The sequence below is a fragment of the Penicillium verrucosum genome (assembly GCF_028828655.1).
Source record: "Penicillium verrucosum strain IBT 35672 chromosome Unknown utg000001l_segment0_segment0, whole genome shotgun sequence".
NCBI classification, from domain to species: domain Eukaryota; kingdom Fungi; phylum Ascomycota; class Eurotiomycetes; order Eurotiales; family Aspergillaceae; genus Penicillium; species Penicillium verrucosum.
The window spans coordinates 13535151-13561918 of NW_026643210.1; the positions used below are offsets into that span (position 1 = coordinate 13535151).

The window sequence follows — 26768 nt, forward strand, 5'->3', positions numbered from 1 at the left end:
TGTCTTTGCCGATCCGCATTCATGCACAATTCTTTTTTTTTCCTACTTCCCACTCACAACGATAGTCGGCCGCCTCTATCCTTGACGATGTGCGACTTGGTTAATCTGACTTATGTGCCCAGGTGGCTCAGCAGGATATTAGGGGTGTTATATGTGTTATATGTAAAACCACAATTAGTAGCTACAGAAGTGCAGCTAGGAATGGGAATGATAGTACAGAGTAAACATGCTCCGCTTATCACTCTACTGTGTGCAATATACGGAGTACGAAGGAGGCCAAAGGCTCAAAACATACAGACCATTTTTCTATGTATAATTAGGGACATTGTGGATAATTCATAGGATTATATATCCTACATACTCCCTAGTATCTTGTCTTGACCTTGCCATATATCCAGTAGCGACGACCCACTGGAGAAAGTAGATTGCAAAACGTATCAAAAAAAGCCCGCCGCCCTTCAAAATGCTTCGAAAATGTCACGGAATAAAATATGAAACAAAACGAACGCCTAAAGCTTTGACTTAGGAGGCTGCTCCGAGGCACTTGCTTCCTGATTGACTTCCACAGTGCGTGAATCAGGGCCCTGGCCAAAGAAGATGACCTCAACAGTAACATCGTCACTAAGAAAGATTAGCTAAACCGCTAGAAACTAAATGTCATGAAAAGGATATTCATACCGGTATCGGCGAGAGTAAGGACTAGGTAGCGTCAACAGTGCGCACACCATATCCTTGTCCTTTCCGCCCATTGCGTTCCGCACCAGATGCGTTGCTGCGTTCTTGTCCTCGACAACAAATCGACTAGCCGCGCCAGATATATCATATTGTTGCTGGCGAATAGGACGCCGTTGGCCTTCGGTTGATCCGTCGGTTGCAGTTTCCACGGGAAGTTTCTTCTGACTATCAAACCCGAACCAGCTCTGTAACCAAGCCTTGCTACCCGTGTCTGCAGCAGCAGATTGTTGTTGCTCAACCCAGTGGCCAACCAGGCCAACAACTTCCTCATTGCTTAGCATCTCCCAAAGACCATCGGTAGCCATGACGACAAAGTCGCCCTTGGAGGGATCGATCTTGGTGGTAGTAATGATAGGCTCGGCGGTGACATAGGGAGGTGTTTTCAACATAGGATGAGGAGTGCGTCCAAAGAACTTCGCTTTTATCGTATCTTGGACATCCCGGCTCCACTTGTAGAAAGCATCACCGAAAGCGCGACTGGGTTCAAGCTGGCCGAGAATTCTGCCATTCTTGGTCACATTTGGCTCGCCGGGGTGCTCCTCGCGCAAACGTTTCATTTCAGATGGGGTGCCACCAGTCTGGTCCTCGGAAAGAGCAGTGGCAGTCCATTTCCCGCTAGGGCCGCGACGGCCCAGAACTGCGCGAGAGTCTCCGGTAACAGCAACCTTGAGGTCTTTGGACTGAGAGTCATAGAAGCTGAGAAGAGCACATGATCCCGATAGAGCAGGAGCAAGAAGCTCAGCGGCAACCCGTCGTGATTTAGACTTCAGGACTTCCTTGAAGCTCTCATGTACGATGTCATTGTCGAGGCGGACAAACCCCTTCTTGATGGCGGCATCGATAGCCTCGGATGTTGGCACGAGGAGAGATGGATCGGCAGAAGCAGCCTTATAGGTTGTGTTCAATTCACGGGCCACATATGAGATCAAAACATTGCGCAATTTCGCAGATGTGGTCCAGCCCCTGGTGTATAGTTAGTACTTGCATTATAAATATCCAACCTTGATACAACGTACGAGTGACCGTCAAAAACTCCCCAGAACATCCAGTCACTGCTCGGCTCGCCATTGCTGACAGCAGCCACGGACGCTGGAATCTCCACTATCTTCTCCGCATGGTCGTCCTCAATGGGGGAGTTGCTGGGAACCTGAACAACGTCGTAACGAACAACACCCTTGCCCCGATTGACCAAATATGACTCCTCGTTCTTCCGAAGCTTTTGGGTCGCCTGCTCGGAAGTCAACATCTCGAGGACTTGGCGATCTGAATCGTCTGTATGCTTGGCAAGAGGCTGGTCGCCGGAGAGTGTCGCGGTGTAGAATTGATCGCCGCTGACCAACAATGCACGTCGTGTGGACTCTGCGGGTCCTTCTGCGTAGGCGGAGTTCAGGGCACTCGATGCGAAACCCCGGATCTGGGTTGCTGCCGATTTAACGGTATCACCCTGATAGGTATACCATGCCCCGGAGGCAACGACGGTCGAGATAACAGCGAGGGAGAGGTTTCGGCGATGCATAGATGATTGAGGAGCTACTGGAGTGTGGGATGAGCGTCTGCCACCAGAATATGGCCGAATACCTCGCAGCTGGTTGAAGGTCAAAGGGCACGGCCGTTTAGCGGCAATGTTCCATACTGGTGTACGCCGCGCAGTACGGCAGGCCTGAACAGTCGCCCAACGCATTGATCCAGCAGTAAATATGATAGCTTATAAACTTCTGTGCCTTATGCAAGGCAGATAATAGTTCCGAGATTGTATGTAGATGAGGTTTCAAGCTTGTCAAGGAGCTCGGTCTCCTCGAGATGAAAGTCACGTGTAAAAGTTATCCAAAAGAGCGCTAATCCATATTGGTCTCTGTCGTCATTCCCCGCGGTTTTGTTTCGAAGCATTCTTCTTTTGTTCTCACTTTCGCAGGCAGCTTTTACTCTACATGTTCAAGGGCTTTTGCCTCAGCGTGTAGGATGTCTTCTCGAACAATCCGAAAATTGCAGAAGCTGCGTGAACAAGAACAGCAGCGAGAACCTGACCAACACGATGAGTCAAGCGAAGACGAAGCCCCGCGCCCCGCGAAACCGAAATTCAATGCCTTTGATTTGTTGAATGCTGGAAATGAGGACGAGGAGGAAGAGGAGGAAATTAAGGAGGAAATTGAGGAGGAACCCCGAACACAGACACCAGAGCCTGAGCCAACCCCAACAAAGCCCAAAAAGAGCAACAAGAAAAAAAAAGAAAAAGGCAGCCAAACCCTCCGAGCCCGCCAATACCCCGCCTTCAAAATCAAATGAAGCAGACCTGGATGAAATCGATCGAGCGTTGAAAGAGTTGTCAACAGGTGGGCACTCGTCAGTTGGCACAGGTATATCTACCAAACACACTCCCGAGGCCTCTTTCCCAAAGACTACGAGTGAATTGCTCGGCATCGAACCCAAATTTCTCAATGCAACGAATGAGATGCGGAGACTGTTTGGAAATGTTGTTCTAGAAAACTTTGATCAGCCGGCGGATAATGGAACGGGCCGTCGTCGGGATCGCAATCGACAAATGGTCGACCTTGCTCAGGCGTTGACGGGAAGATACAGTCCAGCTAGCCGAGGTCAAAGTCTAGCTGGAGTTACATTACGACGCAATGTTCTTATGCAGGGTAAAGACGAGTGGCCTCGTGCTCCAAGTGGAGGGTTAGGCATGGAAACTGTAGAGAAGCTTCCTTCCGGGGAGACTCTCTACCGTCTAGTACACAATACTGCCTACCAAGATGTACAACGACAGTTCGACCTCTGTGTGGAATCGATGGATCCACAGAGACTGATTGGACACCTCCAATACAACCCGTACCATATCTCTACGCTTCTCCAGGTGTCGGAGATTGCCAAGCACCAAGGCGACCATGCTGTGTCTGCCGATCTGATGGAAAGAGCTCTGTTCAATATCGGACGCTCAGTACACTCTTCGTTTGCCAATCGTCTCAAGGAAGGCGAGGCCAGACTTGATTTCATACATGCGGAGAACCGAGAGCTCTGGCTTGTTGGGTGGAGGTACATCTCCAACCTAACAATGAAGGGTACATGGAGAACCGCTTACGAATGGGCCAAGCTCTTGCTCAGTCTGGATAGCAGCGATCCTTACTGCATGAGACTGCTCATCGACCATCTCGCGCTCCGAGGTAGAGAATACGCACAATTCGTGCAGCTCTGCACGCAGACACGCTTTAGTCGCGACTGGGCCGACCTCCCCAATATTCAGTGCTCGCTGGTAATAGCATACCTCCGGTTGAACAAGCCCCAAGAATGTCGCCGGCAGCTGCGACTCGCCATGGCTCACTACCCGTGGGTGTTCAGCAGGCTAGCACAGGAACTTGATGTTCAGCACGTTCCTAAGCAAATATGGGGCAAAATGCCTCCTACAGGCGCTCATGAGCTGCTTACTGAACTCTACATCGCCCGTGCAAAGGATCTTTGGAATACGCCCGAGGCTATTTCTCTCATTATGGAAGTCGCGGATTCTATCTCTGGCGAAGAGCCTAATAATCCGCCAGAGATCACTTTGGACATCGCTCGTCATGTGGTCTTGTCCGATATAGCTAAAGTGACAACCCATCTTCCCAACCACTTTGTGGCTGGTCGACTGTCCTCCTCCGACCCTCTTCCCCCCTACGAATCCGAGGCCTACAAGCAGCAATCCGAACCCACACCTATATATGCAGTTCCTGCTGGAGGTGGTGAAAATTGGCTGCAAGATCTCCTCGGCCAGATCAACCACGACGCCCGCCCTCCCAATGTACCATCAGACGACGAAGAGCCAATTGAATTTGAGGATGAGGACGAGGATACAGAGCATTTCGATATCCCACACTCACGTCCACCACTCAGGGACCCGGCAGCCCTTGAAGGGTGGCTCACGCGCGAGGGGTTGCAGACTCTTCGTATTTTCCTTTCTCAGTACGGAGTCGATAGAGGCAACTGGAGCGAAGTAGTTGTGGACTATGCGCCTTTGACCAATTATTTGGAAGCCATGGCGGCAATCTCGGAAACTGCCCGCCAACGGTTGTTAGACGGCACGATCACGGACTCTCTTGGAGATTTTGCGGTCAGCATGCTCGAGGACGAACTCGCGATTATGCGAGGAGAATAAAGCAAATTCATGATGAACATGACTTCTGTATTAGTCCGAGTACAATAGAGATTAATTGAGATTCTATGTACAGCATTTATAGCGTGCTCTGGGTTATTTAGGCAATTGCGGTCAACTAAAAAGCCACACACAGAGAGAAAATATGGGTATCTTTGACAAAGTCAACATATGTATGTCATAGCTAAAAAAGAGAATTATTCAATTGTCTTTGGGGGTTTCCAACTTTTCTGGGCGATATAGATCGTTGAAAGATATATATAGAATTAAAGTATATGTTTTCCACACTCCTTTGGGACATTTCAACTGAGAATTTATATCCTATAGGAGTAATAATTGATGCAGACTGCGTATATACATTGATCATGGTAGGTAGTTAACTAACTAGTTAGTTATAGAGTAGTTATAGAGTACATATATACATATATATATAACTATAATAGAGTGTATCATTGGCTGTAGAATTCTCCAATGCTTGGCTGCTGCGCATCATCCCGCGCTGATAGGCCTACATATATAACTACATATGTAGTCAATTGACATGGATGTTTCTGGTTTAAAAGAAATCATCTGTACATTCTAGTATACACATAGTGGCATATATATATATAGGTAACATATTATCATATTTAAAGATACTACGTTGTATGTGCTTGGACCCTTGAAAGCTTGGCCATAGCGGGAGTAGATTGTGTCATAGCCTCTTATCTCCCGCGCAATTTTCTTTCACTCCAACATAAATTTGTCGCAGGAAGATGAGCATGGAACAAGGCCCCATATCTCTAACAGCCCGGGAGGCTGCATCTGGTCTCTTGGGCTCAGTTTCTATGACCTGCTGGTTTTTCCTTTTGGTACGTTTGACAAGCTTTGACAAGCGCGATAAATCAGATTCGCATCTCGAAAGCCAAAGTGGGCACGATTCATATCTAACGATACTGGTATATAGGTACCTCAACTCATTGAAAACTACCGCAACGGCAACTCAGAAGCCATATCTCTCCTCTTTATCTTTGTCTGGTTCATTGGCGATGTCGCAAACCTCGCCGGCGGCCTACTATCCGGGCTTGTGCCCGTGATCGTTGCGATCGCAGTATACTTCTGCATCGCAGACGGAGTGCTGATCGCACAGTGTGTGTACTATAAAGTGCGCAACTCGCGTCCCGAGCCTTTCCATCGCCGACGCTCGTCCACAGAGACCCCAGACCCAACCACCCCATTGCTGGGGCGGCGATTCAGCGACTCCCTCGCGTCTTCCGAGTCGCGGCGCCGCTCGTCGGGCTCACTGCGCCGTTACCACGCTAGTGGTCGGCGCGAGAGCGAGGTCGAGGATACACTGGCCAAGATCGTCGAGGAGAATGATTATGGCCGTAAGGCGTGGGTCAAAAACTTTGCTAGTGTTGTTGGAATTTTCTTCATTGGCATGGCTGGTTGGACCATGGCTTGGCAGACGGGCATGTGGGAGCCAGCGCCGTTGGAGAATAACAATGATTCTGACAAGGCTATTGGGGGGCTGGTGCTGGGGTATTTCAGTGCTGTGTGCTACCTAGGGTGAGTTTCCTATTCCATTAGGGCTGATGAATTGGTATTGACATTGGTTGCAGAGCGAGATTGCCTCAGATCTACAAAAACTACTGCCAGAAGTCGTGTGAAGGTATTTTCTTACTGTATTTCGATGCGCATATGAGGCCGGTGTTGACATTTGTCTAGGATTGTCGCTCTTGTTCTTTATTCTCTCTCTTCTAGGAAACTTGACTTACGGTGCAGGGGTGAGTGATACTCCAAGTTGGTTGTATTATAAACTGGACGCAAGCTAACAGCGTTGATATAGATTCTCTGTCATTCTACAGAGAAGGAATATTTCCTGACCAATCTCCCATGGTTGATTGGATCACTGGGAACTATGGTTGAGGATGCGGCCATCTTCTTCCAATTCCGGATCTACGCTGTTCAGGAACCTCGTCTCTCTGCGATCTCTTAAATATTATTGGGTTGCTCTTTGATCTAGAGCAATGAACTCTGCCTATATACCGTCGAATATATGAACTTTGCTGTCAAGCTCGAGAGTCTAAGGAAGATAATTTGCATGCGTTTGATGCTGGACATCGGAAATTTTTGGAATAGCATAGCGTTTGTTTTGATAGTGAACTGGTCGTTACTGTCGATTAATTATACATAGTAGGGTGGGTGTGTTGCTCGAGATAGCATAGCCTTAGAATGACTAGCAGTGCACCTCACCGATATTATGGATGCAATCATGGTTTTAGTGTGGTATTGTTTCAGTCTACATACCCATGTTGTACTTTGTACCGCCGAGGACTCCAAGCCTGCTGAGCGATAACCACGAAGACCTAGTGCGCTCGACTAAATATCACATTGAGATCGAGAATATCAATGCGCGAGAGCTCCAACGCCGATGATCAGCCCTACGACACTACGGCACTCGGCCTACGAATAAGTACCCACATAAGAATCAGACGGCATTCGTTGTTGGTTCATGGTCGCATGACAGGCCGAACACAGGGACCGAGCAAACTAAACTAGCTGGATCCATGTGGAGGGCGAGAAAACGAATCATACATCTACTCGCCAGACCAAAGCAGAACTTTGATCATGGACAAACCCAAGAAGTGTGCCAAACGTCTTTCTTCAATTCCCCTAAAATCCAGGAAGCAACAATAGTTTCGGAATCGCAGCGGTATCCGATCGAGTCTACCTCGGCCACATTATGACGCGGAGGCATACCGAGCACCCAGTCTCCATTGAATGTCCGTGTCCGTTTGAATTCTTTTGCTAATTTTCTTTTTTTCTTCCCCGGGTTCTAGGTCGTAGCGGGGGTCGTGGTGTATCGAGTACAATAGAGAATCGTCGAGGGAGCCGCTATGCGGCAAAGGGAAAAGAGGTTGTGGGATAGAGAAAAAAGGAAACGAGTTTTCAAATTCGATATGGAGATAAGACGCTTAGTCGAAGAGACCGAAGCCCATGTCCTCATCGGACTCCTCCTTCTCTGTAGTGGGGATTAGTACCGTGACTCACAAACCAGAGGGGTGTATATCAAAACTTACCCTCCACCTTCTCCTCAGCCTTGGCCTCAGCGGGGGCCTCAGCGCCGGCACCACCAGCGGGGGCAGCGGCAGCGGGGCCAGCGGAACCGACGTTGGTCAGGAGCTCCTTGATGTCCTTACCCTCGAGGGCCTATGTTGAAAATCGAATTAGTTATCGAATCTTAAATTGTCGCGCGCGGCCATGTTCGGGTTGTTTCGATATTGGCGCGGGTTGTAGAATGGGATCAGGTATTTACCCGGGCGAAGATGGAGGCCCAGATGGGCTCAACTTCCTGGACATTGGCGGCAGAGATGATGGTCTGGATCTTGTCGGCCTGGATGAAGATTAAAGGTCAGTCACCGTTTTCGCATAATCGTTGTTTGATCCCAGTGGTTTTGCAATAGCTTGTTATCTTTCTCTGAAGGCTCAATTTCACACAGTAAATAAAGCTTCAAGTGCGATCTTCAAGCCTCCACTATCCCACCAAAATCAAGGAATTTTGGATACGTACGGAGACCTCAATACCGTCATCGGCCAGGATGAGGGCGGCGTAAGAGCAGGCGAGCTCGGCGGTAGACATGTCGACGGGTGGTGTTGACCGGACTGGGTGTCTTGAAGAGTGTTGGGGATGGGAAAGAAGAAGAGAGGAGAACGCCAATGATAGACACCCGAACAGGGCAAACGCGCCGTGTGTGGGAAAAAGCCCTCGCTTAGGGCTTGGACTAATCAGGTTTAGCCTCTTCCCCTCCTCGTGACTTGCCGCTAATCCACAAACGGAGCTAGATCCAGATGACATAATAATAGAGATGACATAATCCCCCAGTAAACTGCTGCGGGTCCGTGCGATTTGGTCGTATCTGCAGGATCTCCCTATCAATCGATCCATTCATTAATTGACATCACATCCCGGTGGGGTTCAAACGTACGATCAGCTGCACTTGTCTTTACCTTCAAAGCAACGTATTTCTTTTATTCAACCTGTTCTCAACCTACTTTCTCCAACCTGCTGCTTACTTATCGCATTCTCTAACCATGGAGTCCCCCGCCATGCCGGTCCCGCTGGATCCGCGGGAGCAGCCCATCCTTGAAAACCTGCTCCGAACCCGTGACGCGCTGCTCCTGATCAAACGGGACAAGTCCTCATACGTAAAGTCCCGCGATGTCCTACCACTTTATGAGGAAGTGATCGCAGAAGTGGAGAAGCTCAATTCAGTTCGTAAAGAGCAAGATCGCCGTTTGGCACACAATCGCTGTGAGTTCAGTAGATCGTGCGCTCGACTTGGGGGTGACTGACGCTCTATGATAGTGGATTATATCTTGGATGATTGTTTCCAGTTGATTTCCCTGCTGTTTTTGACAGTTGGGAAGAACAACGAAGCTCCCGCAGTGTGAGTGACAATATCTTTACCCCGCCATCTTATGACTGTGACTGACATTTTGCTAGATACTCCTTGGCTACTACTATCCAGGTATTTACTCCTAGGATCTCTTGCAGCTTTTCTTGTTAGCTTTGCGCTCTAGACACTAACGACTTTGCAGCGCTTACTTGACCACCTTGAAGAGGCTGGATTCTACAGCTCGAAGGATTTGAACTCGATCACCAAGACACTAGAGTCTACCCGGGAAACTCTTGAGCGTGGCCGAAACACGTACTCACCAGCTCTTCTCACACTCTTGGAAAGCCGTCTGGAACAATGTGAACAGTCACTGGCGAAGTTGCAGAAGGGTCTTGCCGTATTGGCCCCTCCTTTGGCGCAGACACACGAGACACTGGTTTCAATTTTGCGGTCGACATCAGCTGTGAATACTCGGTCAAAGGTATGACATCGAATAATTGTATAATACATCTGATCAGTACTAACTGATGGTTGATTTGTTAGTTCTCGGCTTCGGAAGTAAACGCTCTTCGAGAACAATTGAAGAAAATTGAAAATACATCAAAAGACGGCAACTTTGTGGATGAGGAGGGAAATGTTCTTGCAGGGCAGGACGATCTCAAGTCTTTGATTCACAGGTGTTGGCGGTGGACTGAAATTGTGCTCGAGCGGTATGTTCTAGCCTGCCAATTGGATGATCGGACATTGACTGATTCAAACACAGAGAGGGCAAAATTGATGAACGGTTCCGAGAACAATACGAACGATTGTTGGAAATCCGCAACCAACTGGATCGTTTGTCTGTAACACAAGCTTGGTCGCTGCGCGAAACCGACCTTTTCGTATACCAGCGAAAGCTTGACCGAATTGATGAGGCACGGGTTAATGGAAATTTCGTTGATGCCGAAGGCCAACCGGCGGATCTGCACGCACAGCGAGTAAGCATCTTTTTTTTCGGGGCATTCCTTGATGGATTTGGCTAACATATTATCAGACGCTCCTCTACCTTATTCGTCGCAGTTATGCATACATCTATGCGCTTTTGATTTCATCAGAACCTGTATCTGAAGCTCTACTCCCAGTCTATAACCAACTTCAAACTCTCCGCCGGTGCTTGATTGAAGTTAAAGAGTCTGGAGGTGTCGCAAATTCGCGCGAACTTTACCCATACAGCATGAAGGTATGTAACTGTCCACACTGCTTGTGTATCAAAACTGACGGAAACAGCTCAACTCGATTGATAACATGCGAGTTGATGGGAAATTTTATGTGGGTCCAGATATCCCAGAGGGCCAGGGCAGTGTCAATAACTTGCTAGCTGAATGCTACGATTTGGTTTGGGAGCTCCGTGCCGCAGTGGTGGACGAGGCAGATGAGTCTTAAGACAGCAGGTTTTTTAGACCAATGCCTTTGTTTTTTTTTCTTTACTCATGTGTTTTATTTCCACCGATGTTTGTGAATTTGCGCCGATGTTGATGAAGAATTGGCCATGGAATGTCTTTGGCATACAGTGGTCTGTGATTGTATGATCAGAGCCTCACCTTGTTTTCTCTTCTTTTTCTTTATGTGACGATAGGCGTTACGGTATGGCATTGGCATTTGTCTTGGAGACGAGGGCACTTTGGTGTCCTCTGGTGGTTTTACTCCGAGTTTAATGAAATTTCCCTGTTAACGAATGATTTGAGAAGATCTTTGTTTCTTGTCTCCTGTTTCAAATGATATTCAACTAAGAGCTAATCTTGGGCAGTTGGTTATTCGAGCTATACCTTCAATATTTGCGAAGCGAAGACAAAGCAATGACTGCCCAGGGAACATCAAATACCAAGCATCGAATCCTCCGTTTGTTGAACAGCCGATTAGCAACATCACTCCATTAAGCACCCATAGGCATGATTCAAGTTGACCAAGCAATATTTCTAGCACAAGAAAAACCCCTGGTCTGGTGTGATATTCATTCCATCCCATTCCAATAGAAGATATATCCCCGGAGTAGTCGCTGACCATGGCGATCAAGAGTACGAGGTATAAAGTGGACTTTATCCACGTCTTTCATCCCTAGTTTTTCACCGTCAATATTGTGAGCCTCGAGGCAGCAACTACATGCTGTGGTACAGTGGCCTCGATCACGGACCCCATCTATATTGACAGTCATTTGTGGCCTCTCGCAACATCCACATCCGCGTCCACAACACCCCCTCGATTTGCACAGTCTTCACGAAGATCACTCGAGAGATACCAATCCGCGTGTTTTCTCTGCCTTTTTATTGCTCGGTTCGCCGATAAGCTCCATATTCCGTCTGACACGGCCCATTGTTCCCTATGACCATCCCAGTATTTTGAGTTGAGGGATTTGATTTGCTCTTCATAGGTCTCAAGCTTATGTAAATCCAAGTCTGACATATACTGTCTTTGACGTGTCTGTAGGGCTTTGACCTTTTGTTCAAGCCATATTCTGCGCTGGACAATCCATCGCAGGGTGATATCCAGCTTAATCAGTTTTTTACACCAGTCTCGGTTGGATGATGCGTTGAGAAAATGGTAGCGGTAGACTACCCTTTGAGCAAGCTCGTCGTAGTTTGCATTTTCAAGCTGAGTCTCAAGGTTCAGAGTTTTTGTTGTGCCCCCATCACTAGCAAAGACTATATCTGGAGCATCTTGAATGAGCTTTCGTTTTTCATCGATATTCATGTCTGACAAGAGTGGTTCCAACAGGTCCTCGGGGGTCTTGGCGTGTTTCACTTGCTTTGCGTATTTCTTCATCACATCCTGTGTACTCTCTTCGTATGTTGGTGGTGTTTGTTGGGATTGCATTTTGCTTGACGAGGGCTCGATGGTCCTGTCATTATCAGACTTTGCAGATTTGAATAGCTTCATATTGGGGTTGCTGTTGCTGTTGCCCATAGTGACCTGTAGTAGAGATGAAGCTGAGTAGAATGTAACAGAACAAACAGAAGAACATTGACGGTCAGTTACGTAGGACATCATTTTGTAACAACTTCGTATCTGAAAAGGGTTATAATAATCTGAACACAAGGTAACCTTCGAAGGCAAAATTGCTACAGACACGTTGAACACGATTGATTGGACTGCATTTTACAATACGGTCAATACAGAGAGTTGGCACCTAAAGGCATTAATCACGAATCTATACTTATATAATCCATCCACAGAATGTGCTCGTCACCTTTCCGCACTTCTATTCTCTTGCACTTCTCTTCTCTCGTACTTCTTCTCTCGTACTTCTTCTCTCTATGCTCACCACAATGTCTCGACTAGGAGATTTCGATGATCTGTGCGGTACCGAGGTCTGGCTCGAACAACCTTCCCCCTCACCCAGTGCGACGTTTGTCCTCGATGATAGGTTATCACCTTACACAATACCCATGAAGCAGCAACGCATATGAGCAAAACCGTAACAGCTAATCGTATGTTCTGTCTCTTTGGCTCATGGGTCTTTGGGGGAAATGACTATTGGTCAAGGTAGTGCAGAATACATGTCTGGGGGAAGATGGAGGCATGGGTTGTATCTTTTCCTCGATGGCAAGTATCAACTCAGACCTCCACAGTAACACATCTCTAGCTGTAAGCGTACGTACTCTATCATAGAGGAATATAGAGCTAACGGAAAGCTCATTTAGACCAAAAAGACCTACAATGGCAGATACAATCCGGGCAAGGCAGATTGTAGAATCTCCGCTTCCATCCCTCCAAATAGGGCCGCATCACACCGATTCAACTGCCATTCAGCGTCTGAAATTTGTGGGGACACTTGTTCCGTGGTCCAACTTCTTACGGAGTGTTGGGAACGCCCACACCACCCAGCATTGGCCAAGACAGTCAAGAACGTCGCCTTACAACAACGGCCTACACACTATGGGATGTATCGATTCAATGCAATACCGGTCTGTTCCACGATCAACAATTCTGGCCAAAGGGTGGAGGTTGACAAAGTTTATATTGGCGATGAGCACGGTAGGGGGAACTAAGTAGGCCAGCACATACAACAGTCTACTCTATAAAGATTCACCCACCCCTAAACTAGCGGCCAAGAGATCTGCCAATCTTCTTCAAATCTAATTCAGATACAATTCAAATTTAATTTACTTTAAAAGTCCCTATGCCCATTTTAGAAGGCATTGATTTAGGCATTGATTTTATTAACCTTATAATCTAGGTATTCAGACATCGTTAAGCATCGGTAGGCTTCAATTAACAACTACAACATTATTGAATCTAAATGACTACTGGCAATATGAACCAATGACAGAGTTATGTGCCGGTGGCATACTTAGTCGCCCGTAGCACAGTCTCCAGGGCCGTTTCCAACGGGCCATAGGCCATGCACTTGGAACGGCCCTGGAGACCCGCTCAATCGCCATCTACTTTGGGGATTATAAGTGCTTAGGAAGTACTTACAAAAGCATCCCCAACGTTGCAGGGCTACAAGACGCAAATGGCACAACCGAAATTAAGCTGGTTGGGGAGTTGAAGACACCCCTGGGCTGATGGACATGATATTCGAGCGGCCACTGCTAAACAAGATGAGCTTCGGGGCACGATCCCGCAACCTCTACGGGATATGCAGAAGCTGAACTGTGAATATGGGTTCATTAGCACATACGAGGATACTATCTTCCTGACATCTGGAGGCAGTTTCAATCCCCTGAGGAATGGTGTTGTTGTATGTAGAAATACCAAGCCTATTTCCCCACATAATAGAGGCCTGGATTCCGAAATCGGCGCAACCACCAACCAATCAGAGCCAATACAAATAACGTATAACCGGACGGGAGAAAAAAGGGAACATCTTCTCCTCCCCCAGTTTCTCCCCAAAATTGGACATTAGTGAAGATGGTGAGCCAGCTTGTTTGGCAGCGGGTTTCTGCCTCTCGTGGCGTAAGTATATATTGAAGACACCGCAATTGGACAAACTAACGCCTTACAGATGGCCACACGGCTCTCCTCGCAACGGCTTTTCGCCCGTGGCCTAGCCACCGAGGCATCCTCCTCCCGCATGCCCCCATATCCTAAGCTCGTCCGCAACCTCGAACAGGTCCGCCGGGTCCTTGGCTCTGACCGCGCCCTCACCCTCGCCGAGAAGATCCTTTATGCGCATCTGGACAATGCCGAAGAGTCATTGCTCACCGGAACCAACAACGGCCGCGACGTTCGAGGCAAGGCCAACCTGAAGCTGAAGCCCGACCGTGTCGCCATGCAGGATGCTTCGGCCCAGATGGCTCTACTCCAATTCATGTCCTGCGGTCTTCCCTCCACCGCTGTCCCAGCCAGTATCCACTGCGACCACATGATCGTCGGTGAGCGCGGTGCCGATACCGATCTGCCAGCTTCAATCAAGGGTAACAGTGAGGTGTTCGACTTCCTGGAGAGTGCTGCCAAGCGTTACGGTATTGAGTTCTGGCCTCCGGGTGCCGGTATCATCCACCAGAGCGTGCTGGAGAACTACGCCGCCCCTGGATTGATGATGCTCGGTACAGACAGCCACACTCCCAACGGAGGTGGCCTTGGTGCTATTGCCATCGGTGTCGGTGGTGCCGATGCTGTCGATGCGCTCGTCGACGCCCCCTGGGAGCTGAAGGCTCCTAAGGTTCTCGGTGTTCGCCTCGAGGGCAAGCTCAGCGGATGGGCCTCGCCTAAGGATATCATCCTCTCCCTGGCTGGTAAGCTGACTGTCCGCGGTGGCACTGGCTACATTATCGAGTATCACGGCCCTGGTGTCGAGACCCTGAGCTGCACGGGTATGGCTACCTGCTGTAACATGGGTGCTGAGGTCGGTGCTACCACCTCGGTCTTCCCCTTCTCGCCTAGCATGGTCCCCTACCTGCAGTCGACCCACCGCGGCCACGTCGCAGAGGCCGCTTCTGAGATTGCCGCCGCCGGCCCCTCGAGCCTGCTGCGTGCCGATACCAAGGCCGAGTATGACCAGCTGGTCACCATCAACCTGTCCGAGCTCGAGCCGCACATCAACGGACCCTTCACTCCCGACTTCTCAGTGCCGCTGTCCAAGTTCGCCGACACCGTCCGCGAGAAGAAGTGGCCCGAGACCTTCGGTGCCGGTCTCATCGGTAGCTGCACCAACTCCTCGTACGAGGACATGACCCGCGCCGAGGATCTCGTCAAGCAGGCCACCGCAGCAGGCCTCAAGCCCAAGTCGGATTTCTTCATCACTCCCGGCAGTGAACAGATCCGCGCCACTCTCGACCGCGATCAAACGCTAAACACCTTCTCTGAAGCCGGCGGCATCGTCCTCGCCAACGCCTGCGGTCCCTGCATCGGCCAATGGAAGCGCACCGACGGCGTCCCCAAGGGCGAAGACAACGCCATCTTCACCTCCTACAACCGCAACTTCCCCGGCCGCAACGACGGCAACCGTCAAACAATGAACTTCCTCGCCTCACCGGAACTCGTCACCGCGCTCGCCTACTCCGGCAGCACAACCTTCAACCCCATGACCGACTCCTTAACCGCACCAGATGGCTCAACCTTCAAGTTCCAGCCCCCCAGCGGCTTCGATCTCCCCAGCGCCGGTTTCGAGGAAGGTAACCCCAACTTCCTGCCCACAGCCGCCGTCCCCGACGCAAGCAGCGAAGTCATCGTCTCACCGACCTCCGACCGCCTCGCCCTCCTCGAGCCCTTCGCCCCCTTCCCCAAGGGTGATCTCTCAGGCCTCCAGGTCCTATACAAGGTCAAGGGCCAGTGCACAACCGACACGATCTCTGCCGCAGGCCCATGGCTCAAGTACAAGGGCCACCTGCCCAACATCTCCGCCAACACTCTGATCGGCGCCGTCAACGCCGCAACCGGCGAGACGAACGTCGCCTACGACGAAGCCGGCAAGCAGTACGGAATCCCAGAACTCGCAGAGACATGGAAGGAGCGCGGGATTTCCTGGCTCGTTGTTGCGGAGGATAACTACGGCGAGGGTTCTGCGCGCGAGCACGCTGCGCTGCAGCCGCGCTACCTTGGAGGCCGGGTTATTGTTTCTAAGAGCTTTGCGCGCATCCACGAGACGAACCTTAAGAAGCAGGGTGTTGTGCCTCTGACATTTGTGAACCGTGAGGACTATGACCGTATTGATGCTTGTGATAAGGTTGATACGGTTGGTCTTTATGATGTCTTGCAGGCTGGTGGACTGGGTGACGTCAAGCTGCGTGTTACCAAGCAGAAGACTGGAGAGGTGTTCGAGGTTCCTGTTCAGCACACTTTCAGTAAGGACCAGTGTGCATTCATCCTTGCTGGTAGTGCTTTGAACTTGTTGGCCAAGAAGGCTTCCTCTTGAAGATAGGGCGGAGGTGGATTTCAGACTGGTTTGACACCATAAAAATAGGTTGTTGGGTTCGATCTGGAGTTGATGATTTGATTGGATTGCATTATAGTGGTCCCTCACCTTGTATATGGTGAATTTCGGTGGTTTTAGATTTGTTTTGCCGACTAGATGATATCCAATGTGATCTGTATTCTACTGTTCCTTGATTTACTGGAGAGTGAATAATAATAGTGCAAGGTGAAGTTGGCATAGTAGTAAAGAAGTACTAGATTGAGAGGGCCAAGTCATTTGATTAAGTGCAATCCATTTCATTGTATGTCATGGTATATAGATAGGTTTGAAACTGTGAGCTCAAAATGAGACAGAATTCATAATAGAAGAGAAAGAAAAGAAAAAAGGTAGATGGGCATGAAATAAACATGGGAATATCATAAAAAAAAAGCATCACGATGCCTGGTTCTTTCATAAGTAATAAGATGGGCAGAAGAAGAAGTAACCACCTTGAAGGGGAAGTTGGGAATGAGAATCAAACGACGGCATAATGAACACCGATGTCTAGAAAGACCAAAAAAAAAAAAGAAAAACAAAACACCAAGACAATCATATGTCCTGATTGCCGAGCTTCGGGAATCCTCCGACATCCCCGAGAGCATCCTATATCTGAACGCCAACAAGCCTTTCTATACAGGCAGAATTGAAAACAAAAGAACCGGCTTTATGCAGATGGAATGCATCATGCAATATCCTTTTTGAAACCTGAAACAGGGGAAAGAAGATGAAGAAGATGAAGGAGATGAAGAGGAAGATGAAGAAGGAGAAAGAAAGAGGAAGGGAACAAACGACGAAACAAAACATACCAGTGTCATCCAGTCCACTTCTGATCAGAATACCCAGCGTCCCCAGGATTGACCCCCAACATCTGACCGGAGTTATTGACACCGTACATATTCCCCTGGTTATTACCATAACCACCACCCATCCCCGGATCATCTTCGTCAAAGCCAAACTCCCCACCAGAGCTAGCATCAAAGCTACTCCGCCCACCAATCTCACCCGGATCATCACCAACAGCCGAAATCTGGTCCCACTGCAATGTCTGCAGAGCCGGGTATTGTGCCAGAAGAGCAGCAGGAAGAACGAAGTTGCCCGTCGATTGCCCATCCATGCCGGGCATATTGGGCATGACAAGCGGCTGAGGGATTGGCTGGAGATGGCCGGTTGGTGATTGTTGTTGCTGCTGCTGGTGCTCTAGCAAGACGCGGTCACGCTCTTGCGACTCCTCGTCCAGAAGAGGCTTGATACATACCCGGCCCGCCTCGGAGCGGAAATGGCGGCCTAAAGCATCTGCACGGGCGAAGCGGCGGCCACAGCCCCATTGTCCGCTTCGCGAGAGCTCGCCGCGGCAGACGAATTTTTTTTTCGCCGGAATGGAGGCCTTCGTGGCGTTTGCGGTCATGCTGCCGTGCAAATGCTTTGCCGCACACTGTGCACACGAATGGTCGTTCGTCGGTGTGGGTGCGGAGATGGGATCGCAGATTGTATGCGCGCGTAAACCGTTTCGGACATAGGTTGCATTGGAAGGTAGCTGGGTGTTTCTGGATTCGTTTCGGCTCCCCGGGTGCTGCCCCGGGCCTTTGCGGATCGGCGAGATCCAGGATGTAGTTCCGGTTCTCGATTGATGAGGTGGAGAGGCGTCGGTTTGATCGTGCAGGCGAGGGATCCCGCGAACTGGGGCTACTGCGCGAGTGAGAGCCAACCGATCCAACGGGCGACAAGGATCGTGGTGTGGCAGGTGCGCGGGGCTCCAGACTTGTTGCTGAAGTTGCAGGAGAGCGTGGGCGGGAAGCAGGGTGATAAGGGTCAGATTTACTACGAAGACGGGATCCTAAGATCTGGTTAGTATCGTATCAACCAAAGGTGTTGTAAATCAGCACTTACGCATAGCGGGAGGGCTCAATGAATCGAAATCTGCCGTTGATTTGGATGGATCGAAGTTTGGATTCCGCAATGGCGGGGCAAACTCAACATTGATTGATGGAGGAGCCATCTGCGAAGCTTGACCGATATCGCCCGGACTATTGTTCAATTGGCCCATGTTCATCATGTCCTCTTGGGGCATTCCATACATGTCTGTCGGCGCCGAGGGGAACTGAGAGAGATACGAATTATTCGGCACCATCTCACCCCCCTGCTGTGGCATCAACCGCGGAGAGATATACGGGCTGTGAAGGGGACTGATCCCTTGCTGATGCTGCTCTGACAACGTGAAGGATTCCATGCCTAAGCCATTGTCGTAAAGGCTTGGATCACTTTGGGGAGCCAAAGATGGCGACGCATTGTTCTCAATGCCATCGAATTCGTGCTGGGACAAGTAGGGGGAGTGGTTGGCCGATGATACCTCGGAGACCTCAGACGGTGCACGTCGATGGCCCTGGAAGGAAACATTATTCATAACCGACTGCCAGTCTGGACCCGGTTGGGCAGTCAAATACGCTGCAGTAGCCGGGTCAAGGGAAGTGTGTCGTGAATGCCGAGGGGTATAGTATGCACCCTGTGTGGATCCCGGAGGGGACATGGGGCCAGGTGAGGAATGCTGCTGATCTTGCGATGATGGATGCGAAGATATTGAAGGATTGGAGATGGGGCTGACCAGATCAGCGGGGTTGATCGCTTGGTTGATTGACTGGCGCTGGTGCATTTGCGGGTCTAGCAACAATGAAGAATCGTACTCGGGGGTGGAAGTGCTGTTGGGGCTGTGATTCTGATAGAGAGAAAAGTCCAATTCTGGGTGGTTGGAGTTGAGCATATTGGAGAAGTTTTCGTCACCCTGCATCTGTCTGAGTCCCGTCGAAGAGTGCTCAAGCTGATTGACTAGGCTTGTCTCGAACGATTGCGATATCGGAATGTTGGTATTGATAGTTGGGGCATAGCTTTGGTCCGTCGGCGATAATGTCTGTGTCGAGGGGGCCCCAGCAAGATAGCTTGGGTATCCATATGTTTCAGCACCACCGATGCTGCCGTCGGGATTGTGAAAGGAGGGGTTTGTCGAATAAGCGGCCATAGAGGGGTCAACTCCTAATCCACCGGTGTTGGGATCGTGATATTGTTGGCCGTGTGGCGAAGGGCTTACGCTCCGATGCTTGATATCCCCGGGGGAATAGGCCGTGCCGTGGTTCTGACCATGCGAGGCCATATTTGCGAATGCGCGCGGGTGAGGGTTATTTCACGAGCGCCAAGCTGGAGCTGTGATCAGGGACAAGGGACGGGGTAGGGATCGGATATAGCGCAGAGATTTGGCGACAGGGGCAGATTAGACGAGTAAATCTTGTCAGGGTCGTGGACGCCTAGTGATGTAGGGAGAATGTTGTCTGACAATATGGTGGGATGTCATTCGCAAGGGTCCAGGGTCGGATCCGGTACACGAATGAGGCTCTGAGCTAGTTGTCAACGGTCGCCAGACTGCCTCGTCATCTCTAAGAGCAATGATAACTTGAGTTTCACAAGAGGTCCGCAATGGGAAGGTAAATGAGGGAGAAGTTGAAGGTTAGGCGTTTTCACGTGCGCAAGGCGGTCTAGGTCAAACACGTCTGTTGTATATCAAGCTATGTGTTGTCCATGAGGAGTAGATGGGGGTTATAAGGATTATTATTTTAATATACGATAGTCCCATAATATTCCCATAATATTCCCCTGTGGGTGCCCTAAGCGCAAAGGAACAACAGAGGGAGAGAAAGTTCCCACCTTCTTTTACTCCGTACAAAGTTCCTTCAAGAGAAACCCCAAATGGGGTCTTCTCCCCCACATTGGCATTATCGGTGTCCACCCTGATAACAGATAAACGAACACAGACTCTATTTTTATATTCTACATGAACACATTTCTAAAGAGATTCAATTGCAAATTAAAAGCGTTGCCTGTTGAATATACAAATGTGTTAGGCCATGAAGCAGTTGATCTCCCAAAGTGGAGGGGGTCAAACGCTAAAGAGAACTGGGCCTTAGCTTTTGCACAGCCACCCAGCTGAGGCCCATGAGAACTAGTCCTATTTAGGTATAAGGGATATAAGCATTGGGCAAGGCACATTTCAACAAATCTGCCTTGTCTTTACATTTTATACTCTGTACACATTGTACTTCTGTCTATATTTGATGTTCCTTGATATTAAGTGCTTGCTGCCTAACTTCCTTGCATAGCCGGTATGTGATTTGATGGCTCAAATCAGGTGACAGGGCTAAACCCTGTATATACTTCATCACTTGGGTGAGATTCTCACAGACCACCAAAGGTATCCAGACTAGCCCTAGCCTGATCATTCGACCAAGAAAAGAACAAGTTATCCTCACAACTGCTTCCAAGTCCCGCATTATCAACCCAAGCAGGTTCCCAGTAGTAAATGCCCAATCCACCAACAGACTCCACAGTATCAGCAAGTCTCTTCAGGAAAGTCTGCTGCCCAGCAACCGAAAATGGAATATCCTTGAGATCCGACGGGAATCCAAACTCGGGCTTGGAACAAGCAAATGGCCAGTTGGTCTCGACAACCAGCGTCTCCTTCTTGTACGTCGAGTGCAGGTTCGCAAGACTACTTTTCAGTGAAGCGAGCGTGGCATCCGCGCTGTAGAAGGGGTAGTACGAGACGCCGATGTAGTCGAAGTCCGTGGAGAGGAGTGCAGACCCAGATGCCAGAACTTGTTTGTAGAACCACGACTGAGAGCCCCAGTCCCAGCCGTTGTCGAGGTGGATCATGATCTTGGGAGTGGTGGTCAGCTTGGAGTCTTTCACACCCCAAGCAGCGGAGTGCAGGATCCTCGCAATGTTGCTGTAGCTGCTTGTTCCTCCCAGGGGCCATACCAGGCCGTTACGGATTTCGTTGCCGATGGAGACAATCTCTACGCCCAGCTTGTTCTCCGCAAACGTGTTGCATACCAACAGGGTGTAGTCGTACACTTGCCCTGCCAGGATGTCAATGTCTGTTGTGGACCAACCCGAGGGAGCGCTCTAAAGAAGTAGGGTCAGTCATTACATCAAACAGTCCGTGTTGGGGGGATTATCTTCTTACCTGTGCCTTCGGATCCGCCCACGTATCACTGTAATGCAAGTCAAGATACGTGCCCATGCCCTTCGCCTGTACTCTCTTTGCGAGCTTAACGTTGTAATCTAGATCGTATGATCCATCACTGGGATTAACCCAGACACGCTGGCGAACAGAGTTGACGCCACTAGCCGAGATGATGGTTTCCAGATTTTCCGGCGTACCCGCAAGGTTCTTGTAAGAGACGCCTTTGCCTTCCTCGACGATGAGGGAAGATATATCCGCGCCATTGTAGGTCAATGCGGCAGATGTTGAGGTGAAGAGCTGTGCGGCAGATAGAAGGAGGTAGGGAAGCATGATGGGCAACCACTTGTTAGAGTCGAATGGAGTCAACTCAGATCGATGGCTTTATGAAGCAGAGGGAAACGGTTGTAGAAACTGAGTCGATCTTCGTCGATCTACTTTCCTATGTACTCCGTACATATTCCTAGTGTATAGCTATAGTTTCTGATTTCTCCGACAATTCTCCCGGATCACGTCTTGTGCAGGATTACGGAGTACTAGAAGGAGAAACATGCCCCGGACTGACCCTAGAAGCTCTTTTTTTTCGGCTTAGTTCCCACTTGTGAAACATGAGGTGAGACACGGAAAGACTAGGTTACGGAGTAAATCAGGGGTGGTTTTTATGCATAAGTGCTTGCTTGCACCTAGAGACTCAAATGCTATCATAAATTTGCAACCCTCAGATATCATCATTGGTGGAAATAATCCGTACATTGTTGGTATTCCAAAATGAGCCAAGGGGCATAAAATCTCACGCTACTGGAGGAAATAATACAAGTAGGTATATTAACAAACTAGTTATATGGTTAGTTATTCTCCCTATGACGAAGTATGGGATCCATTTTAGGCACAGCACGGAGTCTTCTACAATGTATGGGAAACAAGTTGATCTCAGGGGAGAGGGATAAGATCAGCAGTCCCAAAACCCATATTTCATTTCTTCATCATATATCAGTCATGTCGCAATTGCTCAAATTCCCCAAGAGACACTCTGCAGTCCCTTTCAAGGAATCCAAAATATGGGTCCCAAAGCCCAACCTCCCGGTTTTGACCAAGTCAACATTACATACAGTTAAAAAAAAAAAAATAAAAAGAAAATCGATCTGGCCCCTCATCCATGCATAAGACCAAGAAAGAAGAACAAAAAGGAGAAACAGGGAAGGAAAGGAAACCCCTGAAATGCGCTACAGGATTCTCTGCCCTCCATATTCATAGTCACAGACACTGAACTCAACAGAACAGAAACAGATATGCAGACGGGGCCGGTCGGATGGCACCGGGGGGATTCTTCGCAAGGCACTGATGGATGCTCATGCGAGTTCATGTATATGTACAGACCATGTAGAATGTATGGAACAATCTCTAGGAACAATTTCCAGATAACAGCCTGCCGGAAACTGTGATGGAAAGAGAATCAAAACGAAATCCAGTTGTATACAACAACTTCACTAGGTATAGTTAGGAAGCGTCGACGGATAGAGGAAGTAGTAATAGGTGGTAGAATAGTGTGAGTGTTGTTAAGGCGGTGTGATGGGCCGGAATCAAATGTTAAAAGAGGTGGACTGAACTGGACTGATCGGGACCGGCCATATTTTCATTCGATAGCTATGACGGAATATCTGATGTAGCAGCCTTGGGAGGGGGCTTGCGTTTTCCAATCACAAGGCCTTCATCTTCCGATTCATCCTCGTCCTCGTCATCGCAGTAGTACCTCGACTCATCCTCTTCAGACGACCGGGGCGAGCTCGGACGAGGTTTAAGTGTCTCTCCGGTTCGGAGCATGGAGGGTACTTCGTCCAAGTCATCGCGCTTGACTGAGTAACCATCACCAGAAAGAGACGATGCGTTTGAGACGACCGACGGAATACTGGGGTGGGAGGCACTCTGAGACATACCGCTGGTGAAGTCATCAGCAGAAGAGGAAGAAATAGTGGCCGAGGTGGAAGTGGCCAGCCCATTGTTGGTGCTGTCGGCGGCGGGACATCCTTGGTTGGTAGGTGGATTGATGGGCGGCAGGAGGAGCGATTCAGTAGAATACATCGCATAGTCAACTCTCAAGGTACCGCCTTCATTTGCCTCGATGTCGCTCTGTCTGCGTCGCTGGAGTGCATCCCTTGTGAGATTGAGAGATTCTGCAGGTGTATCCTCGAGTTGCGAAGATCGCTTGCGCCGGTTTGTATGACTGGGGGCCACCTGCTCGGCAGAAGGGTGTTCCTCCTCATGCCACAGGCCGGGGGTGTGCACCTGACCATGGGCAGATGCATTGCTGACAGCGATGCTAGGCTCAGCAGAGCAACGTTCTCCATCCCCATGCAGAGATCCTGACTCTCCACACGGGGAAGTGCGCCGACTGCGACTGCCGCGTGATGCCCGTCGAGTAGCTCCACTGAAAAGATTACCCAAGTTCGTCGGTCCTAGGGCTTCGATGATGGAAAATGGCCGAACAGTCAATGGGGTATCGAAATTGGATGACTTGACTGTCTTTGCAGATTCTGCTGTAGACATCGAGGACTTTGCGCGACGAGGAGGACCAGGTCGGGGTGTCACACTAGGAGGTGGAGTGGCAAGCTTTGCAGCAGCTGGTTGCGCGGCATCAAAATAAGACGCCCAATCGCCTTCATCCACTGGACTTGCAGTAACGCTCTGGGCGAGCGGGTGTCCTTGATTGCCAAATTTGAGCGGCCGGAATAATTCCTCCTCCCCTCGCAGACTGGACGGACGACTGTCGCGGGAGGGTTTCCCGAGTGCACTGTTACTTGAGGCAGAAGACAGGGTCTCGGTAGAAGTTGTTGTGCTCGACGTGCGCTTGCGAGGTTCCTTGTCCTTCGATCGACCGCTGCCGAACCATTTGGCGACATTAGACCGAACCCGTTGAATGAATGGAACTTTGCTGACAGCGCTTGTAACTTCTTCATTCGAAACCTCAATTCGTTTACCCTTGCTTTGGTAGCCAGGGTCGGTCTCCTCTATCCAGATTCGAGGGTTTGGAAGGCCATGGAGTGTCCAAGGGTGGTGTTTAATCTCTTTCAGTGTGATCCTTTTGACCGGGTCTTTGGTCAACAGGCGTCTGAGCAGATCGTATAGCTCATCGTCGATATCCTCGTAGACGAGCTCATCATCATTTCTCAGGTTCCACTGATTCGAGTCAGACGCCTCATCCATAACGGGCACAAGGCGCTTCCGTGGAATGAAGACTTCCTTCTTAACAATGGTCTGGAACATGCTGTACCCATCATCTGAGACGAATGGTAGGCGACCAAAGATCATTCCGTACAATGTGACACCAAGCGACCAAACGTCGACCGCACCAGTGATTTTGGGGATCGACCCAATGGTTTCCACAAAGTCATCGCCGGTATAACATAATTCGGGGGCATAGAAAGCTGGAGTGCCGACAGTCTTAGACAATTCACGAGCATCGTCTAACTCCGTCGCATCGGTCTCGCCCACCTGCTCTTCTTCCTCGTCTCGCATTGGGCGTCCCAGGTAGGAAACACCGAAATCAGAGATCTTCACCCGATGAGTGCTGGTGACGAGTAGATTGGCCGGCTTGATATCCCGGTGGATGATACCCTGGTAGTGGAGGTATTCTAAACCAAGTACCGAGTCCCGGAATGCGCTGCGAGTTTCAGCAATAGTCAAACAAGGAACGAATGCCATATCGTCGCCCTCTGCAGACCACTCGGGTTCAGAGGGGGCGTAGCCAAAGCTACTGGAAGCTGTGCTGGAACGTCGTTCGAACGGGTAATCTGAATAGGCGCCGTACATGCTGCCCTCGACGGCATTTAGAGACTGGTCCTGGGTGAAAGATGGGCTTGAGTCATCTGTTACTGCAACAGAACGGCTCGATGATCTCCTGATGGGAAGACCACACTCGTCATCCTCTTCGTCTGAAGATTCGGCGCCGTGCTCCAAACTCCAAGCAGGGATTGGCCCTTGCTGGGCATCAGCAGCCTGTGCTTCAATCCGCTCGCGAGCCCTTTCCCGTTGCTGCCGCAGATGCTGAGCAGTTCGAATGAATTGGTGGCTCTCTTCCAAAAACGCGGGAGTGTCTGGGATTCCATTCTTTTCCCGCTCAAGACGTAGCTTGTCGACGTGGACGATTTCTCGTAGACCCTTCTTGCGCCAGACAATCTCGCCATTTTCAACATACTCAAGCACAATGTATACCTTTTGTCGATTCGGATCGTCGATAACTTCGAGCAGGCTGACCACATTTGGATGCCGCGCTTTCTTCAGAATAGCCACCTCCTTCTTCACTTTGTCTTCTGGATTACCCAACTTTCCTAACCGACGGCGAGTGGAGTACCGCTGGACAATCTTGATGGCAACTTTCTGCTTAGTCGCAACATGCTGGCCTAGTTTCACTTTGCCATGTTCACCGCGGCCCAGCTCTTCGAGGATCTCATACTGATTGATGGTCTTGTTTCCCGTCACTATGTCGCGATCAACTTCGGCAGTGTGTGTTTCTTTCGGAGGCTGAAGATGTGATGGATGGAGAAGTGAACTTCCCGTCGAGATGTCATCGTCCGACGCGGTTGGTGTTCCCATGCGAGAGTGTCTCATGGAGAAGAGCCCCGGGCTCGATAGCGGAGTGTTACCCGCGGTGCGAGTACCGCGGGCATAGGAGTGTCTGGGCACCGGATCTGGTTCTACGAGGTGGGGTGGTTGCCAGGTGGGATGCACCTGAGACTGGAGAGAGGCATAGGATTGATCGGGGTAAACTGGTAATTGATGATCCGAGTGTCTCGAGGCTCGTCGAGTGCCCCTTCCAATGCTTCCACTTTCCGATCGGACATCGACCACAATACCTTCGTTGAGCGCTTGTAGGGAACTCGATGACGAGCGATTCGAGGGAGTCCGGGCACCGTAAAAGCCAGGGAAGGCCTGGCGGAAGGTCGCAGCGGCTTCCGACACATCGGTGATAATGGGAGGTTGTTCGGCGGATGATTTGGATGGGGTGCGAGACTCGGGTTCGTTTGAAGCAGACGGTAGTTGCGAGGACTCGTCGGATCGGCTGAGATTCCGCTTGTGATTTTTTGAGACACGACCATTCCGAGCCAGCTGATCCGGATCCTCCAGACCAGCTTGCGAGGACCGAATTTCCGTCAT

The 26768-nt window shown here is 49.9% G+C and overlaps 10 protein-coding genes across 10 annotated transcripts; 4 read left to right on the top strand and 6 right to left on the bottom strand.

The window, feature by feature from the left end:
• Positions 1–509: 509 nt before the first annotated feature.
• On the bottom strand, positions 510–2416 carry ptcF (type 2C protein phosphatase ptcF; the record flags this gene model as incomplete). The annotated part of the gene is made up of 3 exons (XM_057217702.1): positions 510–621; positions 679–1698; positions 1752–2416. 3 exons carry the CDS (start codon positions 2414–2416, stop codon positions 510–512), a joined length of 1797 nt encoding a protein of 598 aa, XP_057079585.1.
• Positions 2417–2694: 278 nt separating this feature from the next.
• N7516_004983 (transcriptional repressor TCF25 family protein) lies at positions 2695–4861 on the top strand (the record flags this gene model as incomplete). The annotated part of the gene is made up of 2 exons (XM_057217703.1): positions 2695–2944; positions 3021–4861. 2 exons carry the CDS (start codon positions 2695–2697, stop codon positions 4859–4861), a joined length of 2091 nt encoding a protein of 696 aa, XP_057079586.1.
• Positions 4862–5613: 752 nt separating this feature from the next.
• N7516_004984 (PQ-loop repeat-containing protein) lies at positions 5614–6836 on the top strand (the record flags this gene model as incomplete). Its single annotated transcript, XM_057217704.1, has 5 exons — positions 5614–5709; positions 5805–6406; positions 6460–6509; positions 6566–6624; positions 6687–6836. The coding sequence occupies 5 exons, from the start codon at positions 5614–5616 to the stop codon at positions 6834–6836; spliced, it is 957 nt and encodes a 318-aa protein (XP_057079587.1).
• Positions 6837–7331: 495 nt separating this feature from the next.
• Positions 7332–8696, bottom strand: rpp1 (ribosomal P1 domain-containing protein; the record flags this gene model as incomplete). The annotated part of the gene is made up of 4 exons (XM_057217705.1): positions 7332–7862; positions 7921–8050; positions 8157–8234; positions 8412–8696. 4 exons carry the CDS (start codon positions 8694–8696, stop codon positions 7816–7818), a joined length of 540 nt encoding a protein of 179 aa, XP_057079588.1. The 3' UTR covers positions 7332–7815.
• A 236-nt stretch (positions 8697–8932) lies between these two features.
• Positions 8933–10659, top strand: N7516_004986 (uncharacterized protein; the record flags this gene model as incomplete). Its single annotated transcript, XM_057217706.1, has 8 exons — positions 8933–9152; positions 9207–9288; positions 9345–9369; positions 9440–9718; positions 9781–9947; positions 10001–10214; positions 10271–10456; positions 10504–10659. 8 exons carry the CDS (start codon positions 8933–8935, stop codon positions 10657–10659), a joined length of 1329 nt encoding a protein of 442 aa, XP_057079589.1.
• A 765-nt stretch (positions 10660–11424) lies between these two features.
• Positions 11425–12177, bottom strand: N7516_004987 (uncharacterized protein; the record flags this gene model as incomplete). The annotated part of the gene is made up of 1 exon (XM_057217707.1): positions 11425–12177. One exon carries the CDS (start codon positions 12175–12177, stop codon positions 11425–11427), a length of 753 nt encoding a protein of 250 aa, XP_057079590.1.
• Positions 12178–14116: 1939 nt separating this feature from the next.
• On the top strand, positions 14117–16573 carry N7516_004988 (aconitate hydratase ACO2; the record flags this gene model as incomplete). Its single annotated transcript, XM_057217708.1, has 2 exons — positions 14117–14172; positions 14222–16573. Exons 1-2 carry the CDS (start codon positions 14128–14130, stop codon positions 16571–16573), a joined length of 2397 nt encoding a protein of 798 aa, XP_057079591.1. The 5' UTR covers positions 14117–14127.
• An 850-nt stretch (positions 16574–17423) lies between these two features.
• On the bottom strand, positions 17424–19754 carry crzA (putative C2H2 transcription factor Crz1; the record flags this gene model as incomplete). The annotated part of the gene is made up of 3 exons (XM_057217709.1): positions 17424–17996; positions 18046–18446; positions 18500–19754. The coding sequence occupies 3 exons, from the start codon at positions 19752–19754 to the stop codon at positions 17424–17426; spliced, it is 2229 nt and encodes a 742-aa protein (XP_057079592.1).
• A 1076-nt stretch (positions 19755–20830) lies between these two features.
• On the bottom strand, positions 20831–21950 carry N7516_004990 (uncharacterized protein; the record flags this gene model as incomplete). The annotated part of the gene is made up of 2 exons (XM_057217710.1): positions 20831–21559; positions 21621–21950. The coding sequence occupies 2 exons, from the start codon at positions 21948–21950 to the stop codon at positions 20831–20833; spliced, it is 1059 nt and encodes a 352-aa protein (XP_057079593.1).
• Positions 21951–23261: 1311 nt separating this feature from the next.
• N7516_004991 (putative serine/threonine protein kinase) lies at positions 23262–26768 on the bottom strand (the record flags this gene model as incomplete). Its single annotated transcript, XM_057217711.1, has 1 exon — positions 23262–26768. One exon carries the CDS (start codon positions 26766–26768, stop codon positions 23262–23264), a length of 3507 nt encoding a protein of 1168 aa, XP_057079594.1.